The sequence below is a fragment of the Spermophilus citellus genome, assembly GCF_964194105.1.
Source record: "Spermophilus citellus genome assembly, chromosome: 14".
NCBI classification, from domain to species: domain Eukaryota; kingdom Metazoa; phylum Chordata; class Mammalia; order Rodentia; family Sciuridae; genus Spermophilus; species Spermophilus citellus.
This window is the reverse complement of record NC_138194.1, coordinates 105,421,957-105,448,107: the sequence shown is the minus strand read 5'-3', so window position 1 is coordinate 105,448,107 and position 26,151 is coordinate 105,421,957. Positions and strand designations below refer to the sequence as shown.

General features: G+C 56.3%; 2 protein-coding genes and 1 long non-coding RNA gene across 9 annotated transcripts; 1 reads left to right on the top strand and 2 right to left on the bottom strand.

Annotated features, from left to right (window-relative positions):
- Positions 1-96: 96 nt before the first annotated feature.
- Positions 97-9,171, bottom strand: KIFC2 (kinesin family member C2). Of its 6 annotated transcripts, none has more exons than XM_081266214.1 (19): positions 9,031-9,171; positions 7,537-7,594; positions 7,210-7,291; positions 6,908-7,062; positions 6,461-6,599; positions 6,179-6,324; positions 6,039-6,104; positions 5,826-5,954; positions 5,362-5,439; positions 5,133-5,247; positions 4,947-5,056; positions 4,253-4,361; positions 3,985-4,142; positions 2,174-2,278; positions 1,967-2,088; positions 1,743-1,866; positions 1,528-1,657; positions 1,179-1,435; positions 97-1,087 (listed from the first exon to the last, which is right to left on the bottom strand). In XM_081266214.1, exons 4-19 carry the CDS (start codon positions 6,980-6,982, stop codon positions 833-835), a joined length of 2,118 nt encoding a protein of 705 aa, XP_081122340.1. In that variant the 5' UTR covers positions 6,983-7,062; positions 7,210-7,291; positions 7,537-7,594; positions 9,031-9,171; the 3' UTR covers positions 97-832. The 6 variants fall into 6 exon arrangements, with proteins under 6 accessions (XP_081122340.1, XP_081122341.1, XP_081122338.1 ...); XM_081266215.1 differs by lacking the exon at positions 9,031-9,171 and adding an exon at positions 7,843-8,073; XM_081266212.1 differs by lacking the exon at positions 9,031-9,171 and having other exon boundaries at positions 7,537-7,650.
- LOC308633412 (zinc finger TRAF-type-containing protein 1) lies at positions 8,228-22,609 on the top strand. 2 transcript variants are annotated; one of them, XM_081266220.1, is made up of 5 exons: positions 8,228-8,901; positions 9,054-9,206; positions 18,969-19,207; positions 20,015-20,226; positions 21,793-22,609. In XM_081266220.1, exons 1-5 carry the CDS (start codon positions 8,809-8,811, stop codon positions 22,182-22,184), a joined length of 1,089 nt encoding a protein of 362 aa, XP_081122346.1. In that variant the 5' UTR covers positions 8,228-8,808; the 3' UTR covers positions 22,185-22,609. The 2 variants fall into 2 exon arrangements, with proteins under 2 accessions (XP_081122346.1, XP_081122345.1); XM_081266219.1 differs by lacking the exons at positions 8,228-8,901; positions 9,054-9,206 and adding an exon at positions 10,801-11,328.
- LOC308633413 lies at positions 9,333-10,692 on the bottom strand. Its single transcript, XR_014018778.1, has 2 exons — positions 10,573-10,692; positions 9,333-9,524 (listed from the first exon to the last, which is right to left on the bottom strand). It is a non-coding gene; the product is annotated as an uncharacterized lncRNA (long non-coding RNA).
- Positions 22,610-26,151: the final 3,542 nt, after the last annotated feature.

The following is a 26,151-nucleotide window of genomic DNA, read 5'->3' as shown; positions in this document are numbered from 1 at the left end:
AGGGGTTGCTTCTCTCCCACCTCCTTGATAGGGAACCAAGGTAGGAAGATGTCTGTAGCCCCAATAGTCTTAACACCAGGCTCCAGCCTTGCTTAATGAGAGTCCACAATGTTTATTGGGCTGCTCCAGAAAAAGCTGCCACTCAGCTGGGCACCAACCTAGGCTTGGTCAGTCTTGCCTCTCTGCCTCCCCCTACACCCAGGGGCAATGCTAAAGGAGCAGGACTCAACCTGGAGTAGCAAATCATGATTCTATCTTCAGGCCTAGCCCATCTATCTATTCATCCATCACCATCTGTCACCTCCCTCCTGGCTCCAGGCTGGGGGAGGGAGCGCCTAATGGTGGGTCCAGCCTGAAGTCCTGCCATCCCTCAAAACTGTCTGGGAGGTAGCACCTTTTGGGGAAAGGGTTAGGGAATAAAGACTGGACCCTACATAGACTTGAAGTGGTGGTAGTGGTGTAACATTAAAAGAATTTACAGCATTTTAATGCCTAGTCTTATTTTTGGAGCAGAGGTGGTGACTTGGGAAACTCCTTGGCCAGAGTCATGTCTGGTTCCTGTGGCTCTGGGATCCCCTGCTGTGTGCTGTGATAACAGCAAATGGTGATAAGGAGGGAGCTGAGGGCCTCTGACCCAGTGGGGTGGGGCAAAATCAATTCTCCAGGCTCTTCTCTGGCTGGGGTTGTGGGGAGCAACTCTGGAAGTTTGGAGAGAAGTAGGCCCCCAGAAGTCAAGAAGATTGTCTTGGGAGACCCGATATAGTAACTATACTGCTGCCTCTGCCAGCAGAGTTACACCCCCAGGTCTCTTGTGCAAGGCCTCCACCCAAGACTAGGGGGGAAGGTCCCCTGAGGGCCCTAGGGCAGAGCATGAGTCGCTGTCGGGGCTGGGGCTTGGAGGGCTGACAGGAGACCTCATAGGAGTGCAGGGGGTCCCAGTAAGTGGGGTGTCGGTACTGAGGGAGGAGGGGGTCTCGGATCGTGGTGCCTTGCGGCGCCGGGCTGGTCCCAGCTCCACCTGACCCACTCGCTCCGCAAACTTGAGCGAGCAGACGGTCTCCCCGAGATCCTCTGGCCGCGTAGAGATCTGAGGAGGAAAAGTGCTTGTGGGCCAGCCAGCGGTGCTTCACACACAAATGACCCTCCTGCACCCCACCCGCTGCTGCCGGGGCGCACACCTGTAGAAGCAGCACAGCAGTGGTACCCGGACCAAGCGCAGGCTGCAACAGACGTGTGAGCTGTGAGTCGCGGAAGGGCACGTGGGACCGGCGGGCACGCAACGCAGCCATCACGCCTCCCAGCGCCAGCAGCGAGCGATTGATAGTCTGGGCCTCCCGCAGACGCTGGGCACTGTTGGGATCTCCTCGCTGCGTGCCAGTAGCCCCCGCCTTCCAAGCACGCTCAGATCCCGCCAGGTCCACCAGGTGCAGCATGCCTGCAAAGGTGAGGGAGCCGGAAATGAAGGGAGGCCAGGCTTCAGGCACACTGGAAACCCTGCAAAAGCTCAGGCATTGCAGTGTTTGCTACCTGCAGTGCCTGGGGCGCTCGGTGGAGAAGCTGCACACAGCGTCAGTGTAACGAGAGCATGGGATCGGGAGCTGCGTGGGTTCATGGAAGTGGCAGCAGTGGCCCGGTTACTTCTCCCCAAGCTCAACATCTGTTAGGAGCGATGAGGCGCGGCTGGTACACAGTCCCCAATCCCAGATGGGAGCAAAAGGAAGGGCCTTAGAGGGCATCTTTACCTGGTGCAAAGTCTCCAGGTTGGGCACGTCCCAGTGGGTGAGGCCAGCTACTTGGATTCCCCCCTGTCCTGCTGGGCCCTGCCTCACAGCTAGGCGCTCTGGAGGTCCTGGGGCCAGGAGGTCCCTGGGGAGACCAGGAGAGTTTGGTTCCAGGATTCTAAGGGTAGCAGGAGTCTTGGGCCAGGGCAAATAGTAGCCAACCACCCCTTCAGCACAGCCCTGACCTGACTGCCTCATTGTAGATCTCCACCATGCTGAGGGTCACACGGTGCTGCCCTCCAGTCCCCATTTCCCTGAACAGTGACTGCAGCGCCCTGGGAGCTATGCCTGGGTCCTCAGGTGGGCCCTGAAGGTGGTGTGGAATACCCCATTGGGCTCACATTCAAGCCTCTGAGGCCTCCCCCCGCCCCCAGGTGTGAGCTTCACCCCACCTCCATGCTATATGTCTTTCCAGTCCCAGTCTGGCCATAGGTGAAGATGCAGACACTGTATCCTTGGAGGCAGGACAGCACAGCTGGTTCCAGCTCTCCAAAGACCTGAATGAAAGAGAGGTGGAAAGTGTCTTGAGCCCTTTCCAAGGTCTCTGTTTAGGACCTTGAAAGGTGGAAAGCACAGTGAAAAAAGTTTGTATAGAACACAATTCGCTAGGGAGACGCCTCCAGGGGAGCACAGGGGGCTGCCCAGAAGATAACTCTGCCTCCCTAGAAAAGGTGGTATTTGCAATAATGGGTGAGGCAAAGAAGGAAAGAGACGTGACAAAAAGGGAACAGCCTGTGCAAATAATGTGGAGTCCTGATGACCATTTAGGTGGTCCTGGGGAGCAGTGGTCAAGGGTCCAGGTGCTGGAGCTTGACTGCCTGGTCCCAATCCTAGATGTGACTGGAAGCAAATTACTCATTCTTTGTGGCTCTTCTGTGTTGTTCCTCTCTATGGCACCTGTCTTGAGGCTTAGTGGGCAGTGTCCAGGCGGTCCAGAGCAGCACTTGGCACACAAAGGATGAGAAGGATGAGACCAGAAAAGGCTCTGGGGGTATGGAGGGTAGTAGCCAGCCAGGACTACTGGAACCTTGGCCCTGAGGGGAGCAAAGAGGTGACTGAGGGGCAGATGGGTAGACATAATAGTTGCTTTCATTTTTTTCATTTTTTGCTTTGTTTTTGTAGTATTGGGGATTGAACCCAGGGTTTCTCTACCAGAGAGCTGAGCTACATCTCAGCTCTTATTATTTTTCATTCTGAGATAAGGTCTCACTAAGTTGTCCAAGTTGACCTTAAACTTGAAAATCCTCCTGCCTCACCCTCCTGAGTAGCTGGTATTACAGATGTGCACCACCATGACCAACAAAGAGTGGCCTTTTGAGCAATGACATAACCAACTTTCACTGTAGAAGGTTGCTGGTAACTGGGTGGCTGTCACCTCTGCTTAAAGTCTTGGCTAATGGCCATGAAGCCATAATCTAAAATTGCCAGTATGGGGGATAAGAGTCCACGATTGGACAAAGGAGGCACGGCAGGTGGTGGTGCAGAAATAAGAGACACAGGTGAGGTTCTTGATCACAGTGCAATGACCCTGTCGGGCCAGCAGGCAACCTGGGTGTGCATCACTGCCAGCCCTGTCCCTTACCTAACCCTCTCCCAGCTCTGAGCCTCCATTTCAGTTATAGAAGCTCCAGGAGCAAAGTTTATATGTAGATGGAAACTGTGTATTAGAAAAGTGATGGCAGGCTGGGACTTGAGCTCTGCTTTTCTACTGGTGTCTGGCAGAAAAAAAAAAAAAAAAGAGGAGAAAAAATGGGATCTGAGCAAGGGAGTCGGGGAGTGCTGGGGCTGGACACTGGCCTGCTCACCCATGGCCCCCAACCTGCATTAGGGCCACAAAGCTAGGAGGGCTAATGCAATCCCAGCTGGGAAGAGCCTGGACCCCAGGGAGGAGCAGTGATCTCTCATGGAAGCCTTAGAGGAGGCATCACTTGTGGGTCATGGCACTGTTCCTACCTGTGGCACCCAGCTGTACTCTGTGGCCAGTTCTACATGAGCAGTAACTGTAAACCTCAGATAGGTTCATTTTCCTTAGTGTCCAGCTGGGCTGCCACTCCCCAACCCTCCAGCTGCTCCCTTCCCTTTTAGGCTAAAACTGATTCACCCTCCCTTCTATAGGTGGACAGACTGGAAGGGGAAAGGAGCTTTTTCTGGACTCTGGGAGACTCTGAGGAAGGGTCAGAATAGGTGCAAGGGTGGCTGTCACCTCCTCCTGGCTGGCATCTGGAGAGAAGACCCAGTCCAGGTGGAAACGACGCTGGCGCCCTCGATAGCAGGTGGTGACTGTGCCCCCTGGTCCAGCCTCCACACTCACCAGGCTGCAGGGTGTACCTGGCCTCAGCCGACATAGCACCCGAATATTCCCTGCAGTGGGGATCAGGTCAGCAGATTGCCTTTTCACCACTGAGGCGTAAAAAGCTTCCACTCTCTCCAGCCTGCCCTCCCTGCCGCTCTGCTCCCCAAGTTTGCCATACCCTTAAGCTCCAGCAGCCGCCCTGGGCATCCAGTTGGGGGCCCCTGTTGCCCCTCAGGGAGATGAGTCCCAGCCCCTCCAGCTGACAATGCCCCCAGGGCCCAGGATACCTGAGGGAACATGGATTTGAGGATGACAAAGACAGGTGTCCCAGAGTCTCCAAGCAGGGTGGAATGCTGGGAGCAATAAAGAGCCCTTGTAGCCCCCAGCTGTAGTGATTCACAACTTTCAGTGGCTCTGGTACCTGGGGACATCCTTTGGTTGACCTGACAAAGACATCATATCTATCCTTCTAGGCTTCTCAGCAACTGTCAGTTTGCACAGGATAGACATGAGATCATAAGTCACAAATAAGGGGCTGGGGATATGGCTCAAGCGGTAGCGCGCTCGCCTGGCACACATGCGGCCCGGGTTCCATTCTCAGCACCACATACAAACAAAGATGTTGTGTCCGCCGAGAACTAAAAAATAAATATTAAAAAAATTCTCTCTCTCTCTTTCTCTCTCTCCCTCTCTCACTCTCTCTTTAAAAAAAAAAAAAACAAATAAGGTCTTCTAGTCTAAGAGCCTACAACTGACCCCCAAATATGAGCATTCCTTAGAGCCAGGAAGCTCTAGAAATAATAGGAACTCCCCTGGAAGAACAGTGAACAGGCTACCCAGACAGATGGTGTGAAGAGAAGAGGGTTCCTGACCTGGCCCTGGGCCTCACTCAGCGAACCCTGACAGCTCTGGGTAAAGGTGCTGACCAGTCCTCTGAGGTCACCACAGCCCTGGCGCAGGCTGGCCATCCGGGTCCGAAGTCCTGAAGTGGGAAAATAGTTGAGAGGGAAAGCCCAGAACCCAGGGCCTTCCATGAGCCACATGTTCCCAAACCTTACCTGCCAGTTGCCCATGCACCTGTTGTAGTTCCCGTCTGCAGTTCTGCTCCGTCTCCTGCTGAAGCTGCTGAAGGGCCCCTCGAAGGCCCTGCAGCTGCACCTCCTGCACCCCCAGCTGCCCCACCGAACCCCACCCCTGTCACTAAGGAAACAGGCACTTACCAGGCCCTGTCCCAGACGCCCCCTTCCCAGTGTCCCAGCCCTCCTTGTCCCTGGGCCCCGAGCCCACCTGGACTCGTAAGGCTTCTGTGGTGTCCTGGGCCTCCTGAAGCCGGCCCTGGAGCTCCAACAGTGCCTCTGCCTCCTCCTGCAGGAATTGGGAGCCAGGTAGGCCATCAAGTCAGGTGTGAACTCAGGGAGGGGCATTCCATGATCCATTTCACAGATGGAAAAACAAGTCAAGAGTGGCAGGCACAGACAAACCCATGCCTCCCAACTCCAGGCAGAACTCCTTTCCCTAGTCCCTCTACTTTCCTAGAACTGGTCACTCAGAGAATTATGAAGTGGGGGTTCTCCCAGGTGCATCAGCCTCCCTGATGGGCTTGCTCTGCATAGACCACCCCAGGACCTGCCTGTTAGAGATGACCCCCTGATAAAGCCCACTGCTTCAGCAAACTCAAAGACCTAAGGAGGCTTGGGCACTGTTGCTGATGCCAGGTGTATACAAAGAGGAGCAACAAAGAAGCAGGATACCTGTGGGGCTCTGGTGGGGGGGCCTGGGCCCCAATGCAGCAGGAGGTCCCGAGTGAGGCTCAGGCTCTGTTTCAGGGCCTCATTCTCCAGTGTGAGATGCTGAATCCTTTTCTCTGAGTCTGTTGCCCCCTGGCAGAGATAGTTGCACTTAGGAACCATATGAAAGTCCTGCAACCTCTTGTCCTCTCCCAGCCCCTGCTCCAACAGCCTCACCACTCCCAGGCGCAGTCTGCCCAGCTCCTCCTCCTGTTGCTCCAGCTGTTGCCTCAGTTCTTCCAGCTGCAGAAGAGTGGGATGAAACTCCTTTTTTGTGTCTCACCCCCTCCATTCCCTGCTGCTTCTGGGCCCCTCACCTGTCCAAGGATGAGCTGTTCCAGCCTCTGCCAAGCTCTCTGCTCCTCCTCCAATTGAGGCAACTGTTGCCCCTGGGCCTCACCCCTTGGCACCTCCCCTTGGATGGGGGTAGGCTGGTAAGGGCTGTCTTCTTGAGAAAGAGCTCCTGGAGAGGGGCGAGCTCAGTTAGTACTGAGGTGGCCTGAATTCTGGGGAGCAAAGCTGGGCTAGGGATCCCAGATTGCACGCCACCTAGATTCTAATGGGATTCCCTTCCTCTACAGAAGATACCCTTTACAAACCATCTGGAGTTGGGGGTTGCACGTTGGAGGCTGGATGAGTCCCCTGGAGCAGGACCTGCCTCCCCCTGGGGCTCCGAATCCATGCCAGAAGAGCCAAGAGCTGACTGGTCACTGTCAACAGTGGAGGAACCTCCCCAGGCTGTGAGGAGATAAGAATCAGAGCAAGAAACCTGGAATGGTGGCCCACATCTGTAATCCAAGATACTGGGTAGGCTGAGGCAGAATGGCAAGTTTGAAACTCACCTCAGCAGTTTAGCAAGACCCTGTCTCAAAACAAACAAACAAACAAAAAGCAGGGATGTAGCTAATCCGTGGAGAGTCCTAGATTCAGTCCCCTGGACCAAGGAAAGCAGAGTAAGAGCAGAGATGGAATGGAGCAGGACTGTGGGAGTCACAAGGGCTAAAGAAAGAGAAGTGATTGCTGGAGAGCTCCTCTGCCCTGCTCACCTTGCCCAACTCAGGAGGATTCCCGCAGCTCTCTTCTGCCCCCAAGTGGACCGAGAGGAACTCAGCAAGGCGCATAAGCGCCTCTTCCAGGGACACCTCGGCTGGGCGGTCCTCTGCTCCCCCTTCAGGCCCATCCTCAGACTCGGAGCTGCCCGCTAGGCCAGGTAGTAGGAGGAGGAGGCATTTCAAGTCATCGTTGGAGACTGGGCCTCTTTTCCCTCCCAATGAGGTCACGGCATCCCTCCCTCTGTCAGACCGCGAGGATCCCTCCAGGACCCCGAGGCGTTCCGGCCTGCACTTACCGGCCAGGCCTGTCAGCTCGGTCCACAGTTCTGGCGAAAGCTGGTCGGGGCGACGACGACCCCTGGGCTTGCAGTGGACTCTCTAGGAAGGGAGCAGGGGGCATCCCTGAGGAGGAGGCAGGCAGCCTGTGGGGCTCCTTCCCTCCCGGAACTGGGCCAGAATGGTTGGGGCCGAGATCTAAGCTCCCAATGCCCGGACCAAGAGAAGGGTCCTCTGCACCGCCGCGTCCCTCAGGGCCAGCGTCCTGAGGATATAAGCTGGGCAGGCCTACCACTACCCCATCTCCTGGTGGGGGGCGACCGGCGCTGCAGGCCCACACTGCTCACCTGGGCGGGATCCCCAGGGTCGGCGGTCGCCGTAGCACCTCCATCCCTGCGGAAAAGGCTGTAGAAAATGTAGATGAGAAGCGAGTAGAAGGCGTACATGGGCGCGCGGGGCGGCAGAGGACCCCGCTACGCGCCGCCCCGCGTCCCGTGTCCCCGCGCCCGGACTCCGTACTCGCCCGCCGCAATGCCCATGCGCATGCTCGCGGCGGCCGCCCCCACGGCCCAGATCCCGCGCGCGGAACGCTCCGGCTGAGGGGCGGGCGTGTGGTCGGGGGTTCTCTGAAACAGGCGTTCCTGCTACCGCACCTCGCAAGGTCCGTCCGCTCACGGCTCCGCCGCTCGCCGCCCAGTTCTTAATTCGCTGACGGTCAGTATTGAGAACGCCCACGGCAGCCTCACCTCTTTTTGGAGTCCCTCCCGTCCTCCGCGGAGACCCCTACCACTCGTTTGTTACTAAGCACTCCGCGTCCAGGTGTGCCACCTCCCCACCCCTTGCAGCCCGCCCTCTCTCGAAGCCCCGCCCCTCGAAGCCCAGGCTCCGTTTGCAGCCCCGCCCTACCCCCAAAGCCCCGCCTAGATCCCTCCGCTAGGCGAGCTCCTTCCAAATGCCAACGCCCACAAACTAGCCCAGGCCGAGCTCCTAAACCTGGTGCCGACCTCACGCCTTCGAGTCCTCCTGGAGCCTTCGACCGTCCCCCTCAGGCCCCGCCCCGGCCTCTCTAGCCTCGACTCCTCTCGTTGGTGGCGGCGCTCGGCCGCGCTCGGCCCCGCTCGCCTGGGCCTCCGGAGGCCACCCAAGGCAGCGGGGCCGACCGCTGTGGACCTGCCAGGGCCTCTGGCTCGCCGCCGTCGGGAACTGCGAACGGCTGGCGGCCCACAGGTCTGCGCCGTGGATTCTTCCGGGCCGGGTGTCGAGGACGGCGCTTCCGTGAGCGCTGGGACAGGCCCAGGCCGCCACAAGGGCCTGCGTGCCCCGCCGCTCGGTCTCCCCCGCGTCCTGCACCTACTTGAGCTCACGCTCGCCCTGCCCAGCTCCCGAGTTTTGTTTCCGCTTTTTCCAGTCTAATTAGTCTTTTAGCACAGGTGTTTCCAGTGGCCTTGGGACTCTGGCAAATTTAGAACTGTACCTATTCTATCATCTAGTCATGGGACCCTGGAACCTGGGGTTCCCGCAGAGCTGCCGTTAGGGCTCCAGGTCCCTGACTTCTGTTCCTCCACTCCAAGGTAAAACTCTCTTTCCTGTCTCCTCAAACTCATTACTGCCCAAGTGCCATGGCCCCCAAGCCCGGGAGTGAGTGGAGCACAGTCCTGTCCCACTTGGTGCTGGGAATGGTGTCTCTTCATGGAGCGGTGAGTTCTGCGCAGGTAAGTAACCCCACTCCCACACGCTAAAATCCTAGTTTGCTGCACCAGAGAGAGGGTGATGGGAGGCGAAGGTGGGACCAGGTCTCTATGAGAAGCCCAAACCTTTTCCTGTTTAAAGGGGTCACCTACCCTCTTGTTTCCTTCACTAACAGTCAAGTCGAGGGGCTGCTGCTGGTTTCCTGCTCCAGGCTTTGGCTGCTGCCTCCATGCTGGTTCCAGGGCTGGGCACACATGAAGATTGTCTCGCTGGAGCCTGGGTGACCACAGTCATCGGCCTGCCCCTTCTGGCTTTCGACTTCCACTGGGTGAACGGGGACCGCTCCTCTGCTAACCTACTCCTGGGCGGAGGCATGGTGCTGGCAGTGGCTGGTGATCACCTTGGCCCTGAAGGCTGCTCTGTGGCTGGTCAGGCAGTACTGCTGGTGGTCGCAGTGACCATCCTCATTGTGGCTATTTTCACAGCCAACACTTATGGGATGTGGGGGGGTGCGATGCTAGGTGTAGCAGGCCTCCTGAGCCGACTGGAGGAGGAGAGGCTGCTGCTGCTGCCGAAGGAGGATGTCTGTCGCTGGGCCCTGGCTGCAGGCAGTTGGGCCTACTGCCGGGCCCTGCACACACAGCGCCTGCAGTGGGAATGACAGTTGCACACAGCAAGGCTGAGCTTCTCCCTTGGCTACCACCTCCCTTTCCACCAGCCTGCTCCTGGAGCTTCCTCCCCTAGGAATAGGCTTTCCCTCCTTCTACAGTGGGCTTGCTGCAGGTTGACTTATCAGGAATGGAGCTTAGGTGCTGTCTCTTCTCCAGTCAGTGTAGGAACTTGCCTAGACCAGAATGAAAGGGCCAGGGTCCCAGGCATTTTGGGGGCCTCCTTCTGGGAAGGACATAGTTGTGGGTTCAGAGAGACTTGATCTCCAATAAACCTTAGGAATTCTACAGGAATATGAAATTTGCCAATTCTTGAGAGGGACTGAGGGGCCTTTGGTGAGCTTCCTGAAGCCTCCAGGGCCTCAGCTGTTTTCCCTGAACAAAGGGAGGGGATGTGCTGGAACAGGCCTGGGCCTCATTCAGTCTGGCCTCCTTCTGGCACATTTGTCAGGAGGGGCTGCTGTGCCTTGAATATATAGCCCCAGAGCCCTTGCTCTCCTTTGACATAGTAGATTCCGGATATTGTTGCCCAGCCTGGCAGGTGGCCCTCTGGGGCAGTGACCTTCACGGGCTGATGGCTGGGTTAGTAAGGGCAAGGGAGGGCTGGCTGTACCGCAGTGATTGGCAGAAATGCATCTTCCTTCCCTGGGCTGACTCAATGACTACCTGTTTGCCTTCCAGTCGGTGCGAGCAAAATCCTATTCCCTAAGACCTTCACTTTCCTCTGTGGACCCTTCTTCAGCCTCCAACCCCAGGATAGGAAACCGGGTTGAACAGAGCAGGGGGTTAGAGGTCCCAAGTGTGCCCCCACCCCCGGGCAGTACCCATGTGTCCAGCAGAAGCATATCCTATGCCGCACACGACGGGTGGTCAGCCGGGCTCTTTAAAGTTGGTGCCCTTCCACTCGGGAGAGCCAGGCCACATTCAACCCCGAGTGTTGGGACACGATGGCGAAGGGAGACCCCCGACCCCGCTGACTCGCCGCGTACAGGGGCCGTCCTTTCGCCCCTAGGCGGGATTCCTCACCTCAGGTGCGCGCCCCTCCTTGGGTCGTCCGGGCCCCGCCCCTCATGCCCACCTTCTACCGGAGGCGGGCCTCACGCGCTAAGTGCACCCATTGGCTCTGGGCGCCGTGCCGTCTAGTTCCAGGCGGCGGTCCCATTGGCCCCGCGTGGAGCCCACGTGATGGGGAGGACGAGGGGGCGGTGGCGCGGGGGGGCGCGCAGGGAAAACAAAGATGGCGGACGCGCCGGGGTCGGTGGCCGCGGCGGCTGCGGGGCGACGCGCGGGCCGGGCCCACTGAGGCGGCGGCGCGGAGAGTAGGCTGTGGGGTCGCGGCGGCGGCAAGAGGCCGGCGGGGGCGCGCGGCGCCCCTAACTTCCAGCCGGCGAGCGCGCCGGCACCCGCCCGTCGGGCCGGCCGGCCGCAATGTCCGGCGCCGAGGAGGCCGGCGGGGGCGGCCCGGCCGCAGGGCCCGCGGGCTCCGTGCCGGCGGGGGTCGGGGCCGGGCCCGGGGCGGCCGCGGGACCGGCGGCGGCGGCGGCGCTGGGCGAGGCGGCGGGGCCCGGGCTCCCGGACGAGGCGGGCCTGGCCGGCGCCCGGCAGCTGCAGGAGGCAGCCGGCGACCCCGACGCGCCGCCCAAGAAGCGGCTGCGGGCGGCCGAGGCGGCCGAGGCGGCGGCGGCGGCGGCGGCGGCGGGCAGCGGGAAGCTGGAGGAACGGCTCTACTCGGTGCTGTGCTGCACCGTGTGCCTGGACCTGCCCAAGGCCTCCGTGTACCAGGTAGGGCCGCCGGCCCTGCCCGGCGCCGCGTCTCCTCGAGCCGGGCCCGGAGGCCCGGGGCCGGCAGCTGGGACCCTCTCCGGTCCTCACCTCCGCCTTGTGCGCCCGCGGGACCCTGGAGCCTGTCCCGAAACTCCTCGTTTTCTCTCTCCTCTCCTTGCTCCGAACCCCCTTTTTCCGTGTTCCGACCCTCTGTCAGTTTCAGTTTTCTCTTTCTTGTTTAGATCCTGCCTCTCCTCTTCCAGGTTCCTTCAAGGTTCTCTTCTTGATACCTTCCGCTCCCCTCTAGCTGACCCCGAGGAGAGCTAGAGACAGGTGCCTACGCTCCCTGCCCATTCTTGGCGCTGCTCCTCACTCCCAGGCTTTCTGGGCACACAGGCCCCTTTACTTGAGGGAGATCCTCTGTTCTGGCAGCCACACCCCCAAGCGTGTCCGTCCATTTCTGAACTCGCATATATTTTCTTTTCTGTTCTCCAGAGCCCTGTCAAATTCTTTCTGAAAAACAGGAAGAAGGGAGGGGACTGCCTTTTGTCCCTCCCCCAGCCCTCCTGCTCTGGTCTGGAGGAACCCCTGCAACAAGCCAGCTACAAGACTGGCAGTCAGGGTACTTTCTCCAGATCAAGCCGGAGTTTCCCACCCCAGCCCCCCTCATCCATTCCAGGCCTGGTTTCCTTGGTCTCCCATTCACCATCTGAGGAAGATCCAGTGCAGTGGCTGGACTCAGGATCCTTGCCACCTCAGGGCTGCTTGATGGGTACCTGGTCCAGGTAGATCCAGAATGTCCCCTCCTGGTTACAGAGCAGACTTCTGGTTTAGGCCCAGAGTCAGTGGGCAGTATCAGTCTGCCTTCTCCTGATTGTCCCACCTTGGCCCCAGCCCCTTTGAGAAACAACATGGGTTCCCTGTCAATTATTTTGTACTTACAGAAGCTGGAAATGGCTGGTGGGTCCTTGCTACTGTTTAGACTGGGTCCTGTGTGAGGGGGCCACATATGTAGGAAGCAGGATAGGGCTAGTTTGGGTTGCTATTTCCCTAGCTTCTGGGTCTCTCAGTCCTTTCTGCTCTGACCAGAGGTTGCTTGGGAGGACCCCGGTGTCCTGGATGGGACAATCACCTTCATGCGTGTCAGGCCAGGGTCAGCTGGGGGAGAATCTTCCACAGTGCTGGTCCCAGCACCAGCATTTACCCCTCTCCTTGGGGACCATCTGGACCCCTTTAATCCCTAGCCCATTTTTCCTTGCCTACAGCCTCATGGTCCCCTCTGCTGGAAGAGCTTTTCCTCTCCTTGGCCTTGAGTGAGAGCCAAATCAGTAGTGGGGAGATCCCAGGGAAGTCAGGGGTATCCTTGTCTCCCTTCCTGTGAATGGTCTGGAGCTAGACTTGGCATGATCACAGGCCACCCAGTACTGGCTTCTAGGGCACACAGCTCTGCTTGTGGCCAGACAAGCTGGTGACCAGGCCTCTGAGCCTGGCTGGTTCAAACTAGCCTGCACTCTGTTCAGCGTAAGCTCTGACCTGGGCAGCTAGAGGCAGGGCAGCTGAGCAGATGTAACAGCATGAAGTCCAGGGTTGCCCTGACTAGTGCCCTGCCAGGTTGAGGCTGCCCCGTGGCTTCCCTGAGAGCAGACAAGCTGAGCATGGGGAGCCAGGGTTACTGACACTAAGTTGTGGGCTCTGCCACAAGCCTCTATCCCACCTTCATTCTTCCCAGGTGACACTCAGAGCAAGAGTTTCTCTCTCATCTCTAGAAGCTGGGAGAAGGAGCTAGAATATATAGCTGTAGAAGAGCCTTTGGGCCCTGTGATGGAACTTTGGCTGCTTATGGACTTGCTGTGTGAAATGGGGAGGGGGCCAGGGGAAAGAAGGAAGCTTTCCTATTGCCTCTGAATGCCACTGGGGACACTTCCCATAGTGGTTCCCTGCCATGTACAGTGACTCTGGAGGCTAATTATTGCTATCCCTTACCAAGTCATTGTGGGTCAGGACAGACCACGCTCTTGCCTGGTCTTTCCAAAGGTTCTAGGCACAGATGGAGTGGGCATGCCCCTAGTCAGGGCCTACTGCTGACCACTATCTTGTCTTGGCCCCTTCATCTTTTGCTAGCCTTCATTGATGACCCACATTGATTGGCTGTCTATCGTGAACCAGTCTTTGCCTTCTTGCTCTCTGCTCCTCAGGCAACATTTTCCCCCCTGCTGCTGGGGATTGGACCTGAGGGCACTTTACTACTGAGTTACAGCCTCGGCCCTTTACAAAAAAAAAGAATTTGTTTTTTGTTTTGTTTTGTTTTGTTTTTAATTTTTGAAACAGGTTCTCACTGAGTTATCAAGGCTGGTCTTGAACGTGTGATCCTCCTGCCTCAGACTTCCAAGTTACTAGAATTACAGGTGTGCACTATCATGCTTGGGTCCTGCTGGCAACATTTTGCCTGATCCCAGCAGAATTCATGGCTGGGAATGGGCCTCTGCCATGCCTAGTGTCCTGAGGGCTGGCTCAGGCACTCTGCTCTGACAGGAGGAGAGGCGGCGGTGGCCATGCTGAGCCCTGTGTGTTGTATCTCACTCTGGGTTATGTGGTTGGCTGGTTACGTGGCAACTTTAGAATATACTACCTGGCAGCCAGGCACCATTTGTGGTGCTAAGGAAGCTTTGGGTATTGGCAGAAACAGCCATGAGCCTCATGCATGTGTTCATCTACCTGGTTCAAAACTGAGTCCTTGGACCCACAGGGCCAGCTTCCCCATGGGCCAGACACATACACCAACATGTCTCAGGTTGGGCAGTTTGTTAAGGCCCTCAGGCAAATGGTTCTCACTGCTGTGGCCTATGTCATGTCAGGTTAAGGGCCACTGCAGGGATGGCCGATGCATGCTTTGATGTTCTGTGTGGGTGTTAGGTGTGTCCTGGGCAACTGGCCTGGCGAGGTGTGCAGCCACCTTCCTGAATCCTGGGCAAGGCCCTTCCAAAGTCCCAGGCAGGCATCAGGGCAGGCAAGAGTATGGCAGGAGGGTTGGAGGGGTAGCAGGAACACCCATTCAAGAGCTTAGGGGCAGGACAGGAAGCTTATACTGACACCCTGCTCTGGATACAGTCCTGGGCCTCAAGGGCAGTATGACCTGTTAGCACCTCTGCCTATGAAATACCTTCACCAAGGAAGACCCAGCCTTGGTGGTACCCAGGATATTACAACCACAGCCTCATTCCTGACCTCCCTATCCCAGCTCTCCTGGCACAACCCTTTATATAAGGCTCAACTTGGTTCTCCCTAAGGCGGACCCAGTCCCAGCCCTTTGTCTGAATGTCTGTGAGGCCCAAAGCCTGAGTCTTGACATCTGGAGGAAGACACCACTTGTCATTTCTACTCCTCATGAACTTTGAGGTACAGGAGTCAGTAGGTGATGGTCTTTTATCATGGGATGTGGTCCAGCCTCCATCTGGTGTGACCATGGCCTTCTGGCATGCCCCATTGTTACTGTAGCAAACCTTGAGCTGCTCTCCATGTCACCCCTCACATCTGCTCTTCTTTTGGCTTGTCTGAGGCAGTGCCCCATGTCAAGACATTCCCCACTCCCTGCCACAAAGGTGCCCATCCCTTCCTAGTGCCTGAATCCCTCTCAGCCCTGAAGGAGGTTGGTATGTTCTGCTGCCATCCCACTCCAAGACCTTCTGCCTCCATGCCAAGTCTCAGCTCTGGGGACTTTTACCTGATTGACAGTCCTATCGATGAAAGGCCCAGAAAACAGGTACTGCTCCATCTCTTCCCACAGTCCCTCACCCCCTGAGAACATGTAGCAACTCAGGTTTCATCATTCATATGGCCCATGAGCTCAGATATCACTGATATTTTTTCCTTGAGACAGGAAAGAATTTTGGAAATAAGTCTGCTTAGGTGTCCAAAACCCAGGACTGAGCAAGGAGGGTTTCTGTAGTTTCTATAGGCTATGTTGTTCTTTTTGTGGTGATAGTTTATCAATATAAGTCATTTTGTTATTTGTAGTATTGGGGATTGAATCTAGGGCTTTGCACATACTAGGCAAATGCTCAATCAGTGAGTCATGTTCCCAGCCTTTTAAAATTTAATTTAATTTAGTTTTGAGGCAAGGTCTTACTAAGTTGCCCAGACTAGCCTTGAACTTGTTATCCTCCTGCCTCAGCCTCCTGAGTTGATGGAATTTCAGGCATGTGCCACTGCACCCAGCTTTAAATTACTTTTAAGCAGCATTTGCTACGGAGAGCATTTCTAGGTGGGATGGGGGTGGGTTGCTGAGCCCCACCTGAATCTTGACATCAGGAGGGGAGGTCAGATTTCATCTGATTCAGTAATTCAGATCTAGCCTGAGTGGAAGCTTTAAGTCCTGCCTTCTCCCTTGGACAAGGAACTAGTCCTGCTCAGGCCTATGCTAAGGAGGTTAAGGAGGCTTGGTTGAGTGTGGGATATATCCCAAAGTACCACTGTGGTTGTTAAAGCCTTGCCTACACTGGGAGGCTCTTGGGAGGAAGGAGGCACCTCCAACTGACTGAGCAGTGCTTTAGGGTTAGTGTCCAAGGGGAAATCCCTCAGCTATATTTTGGTATTGTGACCTCTGCAAAGGGCTGTGGGTCTCTGACCACTGGGCAGAAGGGTAGACTGTTCACATGGGTCTGGAAAGAGTGGGTCCCCAGGGTTTGAAAGGATCATGTGGTGCAGGGTGGAAAGAGGTCCTAAAAAGCCAGCTGACCACAGAAAACTCATGACCAACTGGAAGTCGTGGGGCCCCATCTCTAGGACCTGCTTGTGGCCAGGCTTCTCTTTGGGCTGGGACAGGGCCACTCATTTGAACTCCCGGGTATACACAGGCTGAGCACATGTGAGCTGCCTGCAGTAAGGTGGAGAGAAGGGCTAGGTGCTGTCCTGGGGTGTACAGGCTATTTCTAGGTCTTCCTGGGCTCTGCTGTGGATGATCATAAGGGTGGTGTATGTTTTGAACCTGCTGTGGTCTGCTCCCCACCCTTGCCACCAGTCACTTTAACCCTCTTACCTCCTTATAATCATCACCTTGTGCATGTGAGGAAACTAAGAAGAAAATTGATGAGGCTAAAGTCATGCTGCTGTTGACCTTGGTCTGGGGTCTGAGTCCAGAACTGTGGCTCCAAGCCAGCATCTGCCCTAGGAGGGACTGCTTGGGAGGCCCTGTAGTGTTGTTCTGGATTGCAGGTACAAGTCCTCCTGGCTGCTGTAGGAGGGCAACCTGACCTGCGTTCTGGAGGTACCTGGGCTCTTGGGTGCCTAACCCTACCATGTTGAGTAAGCATTGTGTGTAGTCATTGGGTGGGGCCCAGCTTGGGCACAAATCAAGGGGCCATGTGCAGTCTGGCCCATCCACTGCTGAAACTGTGTGGCTACCCTATGGCCAGGCCTATGTGTGTTCAGGAGGTTGACAGAAGACATTAGGGCATAGTGACCACCCTACTGTGGTCAGACTGTCTGACCTGGGAGTTTACCTGGAGAATGTCCCTTAGCTGGTGAGGGGCTGTGTGTGGGTGTCGCTTGTCCAGTATGCCATAGAACATCTTCAGCTGAGTAGTTGTCAGGGGTCAGGGGTGAAGGGGCAGTGACCCCAGAGCTTACAGATCCCCCAAGAGGCCCAGAGGGAGACTAAAGAGGGCAGGATTAATTACCACCTCTCCCATAGTGAGGAATCAACTACTTGTTTTGGGGTCTGTGGCCAGGGGTTGGTAGCAAGTGTGGTGCTGAGAAGTCATGGTGCTATGCTTGGCAGCCTTGATACCCACCTGGCAGGACCCAGGATCGCTGGGGTGCTTAAGGAGAGGCCCAGTGGGCCAGGATGGGGGCAAGTGGCCCCAGCCCTGCTTAGAAGTGCTGGGAAGACCAGGCTGTAGCCAGCAATACTGTTGCCCTCTCCTCAGGCTGGTGGACCCTGGAGGCAGCTCTTAGCTGGGCCCAGAGCTTCATCCAAGGCCTAGGTAGCCTCAAAGCAGGGGACTCGTGCCAGTTCCTTATGGGCTTCCCTCTTGAGGGATGCCGCATGGTGCTACATGGCTGGCTCCCCTCCGAGGAGGCAACTTGAGGAATATGTGGCCATCTGATACTGTGCTATGTCCTGCCCTCCCTGGCAGTATCAGCAGCCCTTGGACCAGAGAGTCCAAGCAGGTGGGGGCAAAGAGAGGCCCTGTGACCTGAGCCCTTGTGCTACCCACATTCCACACCCCACTGACTCCTGGGGCTATACAAAGCAGCCTGGTTTTCCCACAGGACTTGCCTTAACCCCCTCCTCAGCCAGCTTCTATGTCTGGACCTGCTGCTGCCTGGCCCCTGCTAGGTCCTCTCATCCAGGCTGTATCCAGCCAGTCACTCCTCACTCGCTGTAGTGTGTTTTAATTTCTAACCTAACTTAGAGCATGAGACTTGAATGCAGATGATGTGTGGTGTTTTTTTAGATGTGGTTTCTGTGGCAGTACTCTGTTGCCATCAGTCCTCAGCATGTAGGTTCCATCAGGCCTGGCCTGAGAGGTCCTGCTGAAGCAATAGAAAGATAGCAAGGACTCACTAAGGATCCCACCTGTATAGTGTGATCCCTGGCATAGCCAGGTGGCAGCTTATGAACATCCCTCTCCCCAGTGCACACTGTCTAGAAGCTGTAGTGTGATGAGCTTGGCATATGGGTGTCTCTTTGTCTCCCTCTGTGCTGCTGACATGGAACCAGTGCTTCTACTGGCTAGACAAGTGCTCTCCCACTGAGCTAGACCCCAGCACCTGGGCCTCCCCTCTCATACTGTGAGCCTCTTGAGGTCTTCCTACCCCAAGTCTTTTGATGGCACCGTGTGATGCTCAGAGGTGTATGTTGAACAAGTGAGAGATGCAAGATGGGAATGATTGTGGCAGCACTGTCCACATGAGCAAGGACCCCCCAGCAGGAGCGGTCTGGCTCTTGCTGACCCAGTTTACACCAACCCAACACAGCACCATGTCCGCTCACAGCCCCCATTCCTACCTGCCTCCATCCTGGGTCATCCTGGCCTCCTGCCTGCTACAGCTCTATGCCATTCTGGTGATGGATAGCCCCAACAGGTAGCTCCTCTTTCTGGGCAATTGCAGCTGCTGGCTTCACCTGTGCTCACTAGCAAGGGCTGGCATGAAGAACCAGGGTTTAGGTCACCCTGAGGGCCCTAGTCCCCACATGAGCAGCCTTTCAAGAAGGCACAGAGAGAGAGCCTGCTGCAGTGTGTGGGGAGCAGCTTCCACTCCCCAATGAGACAGCTGCTGGCTGAGGGACTCTGCCTTGCCAGGCCAAGAACCAGATGTTCTTATAAGACAGGGCAAAGGAAAACTCCAGGTTCTAAGACCTGGGTTTGCCAAATCAGTCTCCACCAGTCAGGCTTGCTTCAGGGAAGAGGCGGAACCCCCATGACCTGATGGTGCCCCACAGAACTCAAGCTGACTGAGTCCTGGCACCCCTTGGAGCAGCTGTTACATTTTCTAGACACCAACATGAACTGGGGACTGGCGTATGCTCCCTCCTCTCCTCACCAGCTGGAGTCCGTTGGGACAACTGACCAAGCTGACGCTACGGGAAAGGGCGGGCACGTGTGTGCGCGCGTCCCGCAGGTCTGTGAGCTTCATCTCCCTTTCCTTCTTCACAGTGTACTAATGGTCACTTGATGTGCGCTGGCTGTTTTATCCACCTACTAGCAGATGCCCGGCTGAAGGAGGAGCAGGCCACATGCCCCAACTGTCGTTGTGAGATCAGTAAGAGCCTCTGCTGCCGGAACCTGGCTGTGGAGAAAGCCGTGAGCGAGCTGCCCTCAGAATGTGGCTTTTGCCTGCGCCAGTTTCCTCGTTCCATCCTGGAGAGGCACCAGAAAGAGGAATGCCAGGACAGGTAACCACTAAGGCTATGGGCTCCACCACACATGTGGTGCCCAGGATGAGGCTGGAAGCCCACCCTGGTGCAGGCAAGTTCCCTCCCAGGACAGGCTAGTTTGTCCTTGTTGTCTGGGCCTTGGGTACCATATGCAACATAACAAACCTGTAGGCCCTAGGGTAGGGGGGCGCATGGGGTTTCCCATGGGACAGGGCATTCTGTGCCCATTTGCTATCTAGACATGACCCTAACCTTCAGGGTTCTTTGGCTATGGGGTAGCCCCTCAGAAGGCCCAGGACAGTGTGGCCAGCTCAGGAACTCTAGAAGCTCTGCTCTACAACATGGGCCCAGTAGGTGGACAGGGCCACTCATCCAGTGGATCCCTAATACCAGGCCTCCTCTGTAATGATGTTGTGTGGGACCATGACAGTGGTCATTGGCTCCCTATTATGAAGAAACACCGCAGCAGTGGGTATAAGAAGCATGCTGACTTATAGCTCTCTTACTCCCCCCCCGCCCCCCACGCTCTATTTCTGTCTTCTTCTCCTTCCCTCTTTCACTGTCTCCCTCCTCCCTCTTCCCTCCTCCTTCCTCCCTCCTCCCTCCTCCCTCCTCCTTCTCCTCCTCCTCTCTCTCTCAAACACACACCACATGTGGGCATGCAGGTACAACTGTTCTCTGAGCCTGTCCTTGTGGCTGGGCTCAGGATTAAGTATGTCCTACTGGAAGAGGTTTTTGACTGAGCAAAAGCTGCCTCTGGGGGATAGCTGGTCACAGCCACCTGCTTCTGGCATAGATGTGACCTCTGTATTCACCTTCTCCCAGGGTGACCCAGTGCAAATATAAGCGCATCGGCTGCCCATGGCATGGCCCTTTCCATGAGCTGACAGTGCATGAAGCTGCATGTGCCCACCCCACCAAGACGGGCAATGAGTTGATGGAGATCCTAGATGAGATGGACCAGAGCCACCGCAAGGAAATGCAACTCTACAATAGCATCTTCAGCCTGCTCAGCTTTGAGAAGATTGGCTACACAGGTGAGGTGCCCCACTGCCCTCTGCATGCCACACGGGTATGAACTGGGGATGATGCTGGTGACCAGAAGCTGGGTATTGGGGACAGCAGGCTCTGTGCAGTGGGCACAGGCTGCGCCGGATGGCTAGGCTCTGGACAACCTCCAGGAGGACATCTCAGGGAAAAAAAGATAGGTCAGGTTGGAGACTGAGCAGAGGGAGGGGCCAACAGGGCCTAGGGCATACCTGCATGGCTCTCACAGTAGTCCCTGCCCCTGTCCTCCCCACCCTAGCCTACCATCCTAGCAAGCTGGTATCACTGTGTGGGGCTCCACTGCCTTGGGACAGGTGGGGTCTAACCAGGAAGTGGGGCGTGTGTTAGGGAAGCCTGGGAACTCGGGGCTGCCACTCAGAGCTGGAGCAAGAGGAGCCTCCATCAGGTCAGGCCCTGTCAGCAGACTTCACTGAAGCCACCACAGGCCTCCCAAGGCTGGTAAGAAGCTGTGCAGGGACAGGACTCCAGAGCAAACTGAGGGCACCCAGCTCAGGCTGTAGAACCAGGAATGGATGTCCACAGATGGGCAGACTGGACTGGGCCTAGGCCCACTGGATCTTGTGGCTCCTGGGTTACTGCTACCACCTTTGAACATTTCGGAAAGCAGGAGTCAGGCTGGAGCCTGGTTCAGAGGACAGCAAGAAGCACCTGCAGACAATGGGCCACTCAGGGAGACCCCATCCCTCTACTGCTCAGCAACACCAGGTGGCCAGGGCAACCATGCAGCCAGTCACACCATGCTGCCTAGACTGAGCTTGGCTGGGTATAGGCCTGAGCAGGCTCCACAGGCTGAGGGCCCAGGGGGCTACAGCAGCAGAAAGCCACAGCCGCTGGTTAAGAGCAGCCTCAGCTGATCGAACAGGCCCTGTGGGGTCTGGGTGGGCAGGGGCATGTGGCCACATCAGTGGCCAGGTAGGAAGCCCCATCCATGCAGGAAGGACTGGTTGCCTGGGAACCCACACCTCCACAGAGGGACTTGCCAGCCACAGGCTGTGGGTACAAAAGAGGACTGCAAAAGCAGGTCTGCCCGCTGACTGACAGCCCCAGAGATGCCAGGCAGAGCCTGGTTGCAGCTGGACACCTGAGGACCTGGCGCTCCCCTCGGGCAGGACTGGGTGCCACTTACTCACCTGCCGGCTTTTCTGGCAGCTCTGTATCCGAACCAATAAAGTACACTTGTTCTCAGAACTGCATCCTGTCTGTGTGTCTGCTTACCCCGCCCCTGCTGGGACACCAGGGCTAGGGTGAGGAGGGTGGTCCATGGGTCAGCCACACCTGGGAGATGGCCTGACCTCCCATAGCCTTGGGTTCTACAGCTAATTGGTGTTTATATCCCCGGACCCCTGAAAGCTTGTGCGCCTCCATGTGCAATACTTGCATTTGACTTGCCTTGTGACAAGTAGAGCTCACTAGGTCCGGGTAAGTTGCCTTTCTCCCTGGCTGAGCCTGTCCTCAGCCTGGTCAGAGAAGGCGCCACCACCCAGCTCTGCCCAACACTAATGGCTGGCTGTTTCTGGCCCTGTCTGTCTCCACAGAAGTCCAGTTCCGACCATACCGCACGGATGACTTCATCACACGCCTGTACTATGAAACACCGCGGTTCACAGTGCTGAACCAGACATGGGTCCTGAAGGCTCGTGTGAATGACTCAGAGCGCAACCCCAACCTGTCTTGCAAGCGCACACTTTCCTTCCAGCTCCTCCTCAAGAGCAAGGTCACAGCACCCCTGGAGTGCTCCTTCCTGCTGCTCAAGGGCCCGTATGATGATGTGCGGATCAGTCCTGTCATCTACCACTTTGTCTTCACCAACGAGAGCAATGAGACGGACTATGTGCCTCTGCCCATCATCGACTCTGTGGAGTGCAACAAGCTGCTGGCTGCCAAGAACATCAACCTGCGGCTCTTCCTCTTCCAGATACAGAAGTAGGATGGGCCCAGGATGCCCAAGGAGCTGAGGGCCAAGGCTGGCGCCGCCATCCCATTCACCCCTGGCTTGGCAGCGGCTTCACATGACCATCTGATCATTTTAGCAAAAGAGGAGAACAGACAAAACCAAACACTGGGAAAGTCTGCATGCGTGTGCCACAGGGTCCCTGCCTCCAGCTCCCCCTCTTCCCGGCCTCCCCCTCCTGAGGGTGGCTGGAGGCTGGGCTGACCGCAGAGGAGACAGTGCTTTGGGCTACCCAGGCTCAGGGATGGGTGGTGAGGAGGGCAAGAACCAGCGGCCCTGCCCCTGCACCCATCCTCACAGTGAGGCAGCACTGCCTGCTCTGGTCCCGGGCCGGGCTCAGGGGCCCTCGCTGACTTCAGACGGCATATTTGATTGCAATTAAAAGGCAGCCTTGTTTCCTACTTTCTGTTTTGTTGGAGGGGAAGGAGTGGCTGTGAATGGACGGCGTGGGAGCTCTGGTATGGCTTGGGGGTTACTGTTATGGCACCTGTGTGTGCCCCCAAGAGAGACTTGGAGACATTGCTTCTCCCACAGTCTGTCACAGGTCTCTGGACTGAGGCCTAGACAGGGACAGCCATGAAGGGTCACTCCCCCCCCCCCCCCCAGCTACCCGGCGACTTCAGGGAGGCAAGACTCCGTCACCAGAGCTCAGCGGATGTTTTCGGAATGCAGGGTGAAATTCTGTCTCTTCCCAGGAAAAAATTAAACTCTTTACAGGCTCTTCTAAAAGTGATGCCGTTTTAGTGAGAGAGAGCTCATTCACTTCCTTTTAGCCTTGGGGCCCAGTGTCTTCAGGCTGCAAAGGAGGCAGGCCACTGGCTGTGAGCCTGGCTTGGTGAGGTCAGAGAGGGCCACCACCCCAACCTGCTCTCAGGGACTGGCTGCTGGGCCTTTGTTCAGAGAGCCACTGCAAGGGCCAAGGTTGGGCAGCATGGCTTCTCACCTACAGAGTGTGAGCTATGAGCAGGACTGGGGAGTGGGAAGCAGCCCTGCTTGGAGGAGCAGACCTTGGCCTTTATTCCCCTGGGACCCGCAGAGCTACTGGGAAGGTAGAATTTGCTCCCCTCAACTTTTGTTTAGGAGATGGGGCTCTTTTGTGATAGCTTTTTTTGCTTTAATACCAAAGAACTGGGTTTCCTCTGCCCTGACCAGGCCACCACACACCTGGGAGCAGCCCCCACCCTCCCTGCAGGCTGCCTGTGCCCCATGGGGTTGAAGGACTGGATAGCCCTGGCCACATGGGTGCAGAATTTAGGCCAACTGACCCCTGAGGCTCCTCCCATCCCACCCTCAGGGGGCTGAGAAATAGACAGAAGGAGCTGTGGCATAGAGCACAAGCCCCAACCATATTCCTGAGCATGGCTTAGTACAGGGGCCAGGGTAGCTGCCTGAAACAGTTTTCTCCTCAAGGATGGCTCTCCTGTCTCCTCACAGACAGAAAGATTCTCAGAGCTGTTTTCAAAGATCCATTTGGGCTCCTGTCCCCAGCTCAGGGCACAGAGCTTACAGGGAACCCCTCTCTGGGGAACCGTCTCTCCTGCAAAGCTGATGTGGCCTGGGAAGTTGGGAAGACCATGTTTGGCTTTCTGCCTTCTACAAAGAAAGACCCAACCCCAAAACCCAGCACATCTATAGGAGCAGTGGCCTCTGATTCAGGTACAGCCAGATGACTCTGCCCTTGTGGGGCAGCCCTGTCCCACACCCACTGACAGGCACAGAGCACCTGTGGAGAACAGAGGCCCTTCAGGGAGCCCCTCTGGATTCCAAGGTGATGGTGTGAGGGACAGTGCAGAACTGTCTTTTGCGGGTATTTGTGAGACTGATCCAGCAGAGGGTGATGTAGTGGTTTCCTGGGGTGGGACAGGGTGGAAGGTTTGTTCTCCAAGGTCACAGCTATGCTGGGACAAGGAAGGGCACAACTGGGCTGGCAGGGGTTTGGAGGCAGCAGATCTGTATGTATATGTGTGGCTGTGGGGTCTGGGGGGCCACAAGGAGGGAGGAGGCCCAGGGCTGGCAGTCCTACAGCCTTTCCTCAGTGCTGGAGCCCACAGGGTCAACAACAAGGGTCAGCCCAAGACATATGTGGGGACAAGGGCAGTGTCCAGACAAGGCCCTCTCTAGGGGTATGGTGTGTCTGGTGATGCCTGGGAGGACTGCTTAGGCCTTGCAGCACTGTCCCCAGCATGGCCCCTGCCCTATGGCTGTCACATGCAGCAGCTGAGCCTAGCAACCTAGGGGAACTGGGCAGTGGAGGAGACTGGCATGTCTCTGGGCCACGCTGGGCACTGGCACCACAAACCTTGCACCATTGTCACCATGGACCCTTTATTACTGAAGGCACATCTACTGGCCTGTGTCCTCTTGCTGTCTCAGTCTGGTCCCTTTTCTGTCATCTGTGAGGATGGGGGTGATTAGTCTCTGCAGATGTGGGGAGGCTTGTGGGGGTATAGGCCAAGCCAGGCCTCTACACCCCTCATCTTACTCCCACTCTCTGTGAGCACCACATCCATTAGTTTGCCCAAAGTGAGACATTTACAAAAACAATAAAAATAAATTTTTAAACATCAGAGCAAGAAGTGCTTTTATGGCTGTCAGAAATGACTTACATGTCACTTTTGTGATCTGCATTTTCTTTGGATATTTTCTGTATGTAATTGTAGTTTAAAAAAATATTCCAAACTATGTTTTGTCTGTGTGTCCTTACCAGAAGACAGCCTCCCCGCCGCCCCAGCCTGTGCCCTGCCCCAGACCTCCAGCCCTGTGCAGCACCTCCTGCCTGGTCACCTGGAGAACAGCATGGAGAAGACAGTCATCTCTGAAGGGAATTGGGCTCCTAGGAACTATGCTGTCCTATGAATCCCAGGGCTGGAAGGAAGGCAGTTCATGGTCTTCCCAGCTGCTCTAGGGCGTCCCTGTGTCTTCTGAGCCACCCTGTCTTCAGCCAGCCTCTACTTCCACACACCTTGATCCTCACCCCACCCCTCGTCCCTCACTATGCTCCTCACACACCTCACCAGCCTGTCCAAGTAGCTGCCTCAGTTTCAGAGCCACGATTTGGGTGTAGAAGGGACTGACAGTGTGGACCTTGTTGTTCCCAACACCCCTGGGTCTAGGTGGGGGCCTGGTCGGGCACTTCACCCTCCTACATCCAATGTCTCTTCTCCCCCTGCTCATTTCTATAGGCTTAGTCTCACCTTGCACCCTCAGCTGTGGAGGCAGCAAAGCCCAGAACAGCCTAGGCCCAGCCCACACCTAGAGACCAGTGCTGTTTCACCATCCTGTTTCACCATTTGGCAGCCCTTACTGGACCCATCTGCCCTCCACAATGCCCTCTCCGCAGTAGGCCTTGCTGTCCATCCACTGACAGTGAATTTTACCTCATTGGATCTGTTTTTTTTTTTTTTTTTAAGTTGTTGTTGGACACAATACCTTTATTTTATTTTTATGTGGTGCTGAGGATTGAACCTCTCTCGTACTACGTGAGCACTCTACCGCTGAGCCACAACCCAGTCCTGGATCTGTTTTGATTATGATAAAAAAAATAAACCCATCTATCTCCCACTTCTTCTGGACCTCCTCTGGGGCACAGCCCAAGCACCAAGTGTCCAATACTCTTCTTACAGTGTAGCCAGGAGTGAGAACCGCAAGACCTGGCAGATAGTTGGTGTTCAAGGTAATGAGGGACAGGGTGCCCCAAGACATAGGATTCCAGACGTGTTAGACCTTCCTACAGGTGAGAAATCTGTTAAAATGCTCCAAGCCTAGACCCTAACACCCTTTTATCTCTCAACACAAAGTAGCTTCGCAGGTTTATTAATGTGCCTTCACTGAATCTTCTAGTAATAAACCCTGCATATACATCTAGGAAATAGTACTTAGTTCATTTAGGAAAACACGGTTCCTTCTTTTTTTCCTCCCCCAAACATCCCTGGGATCTTGAGTC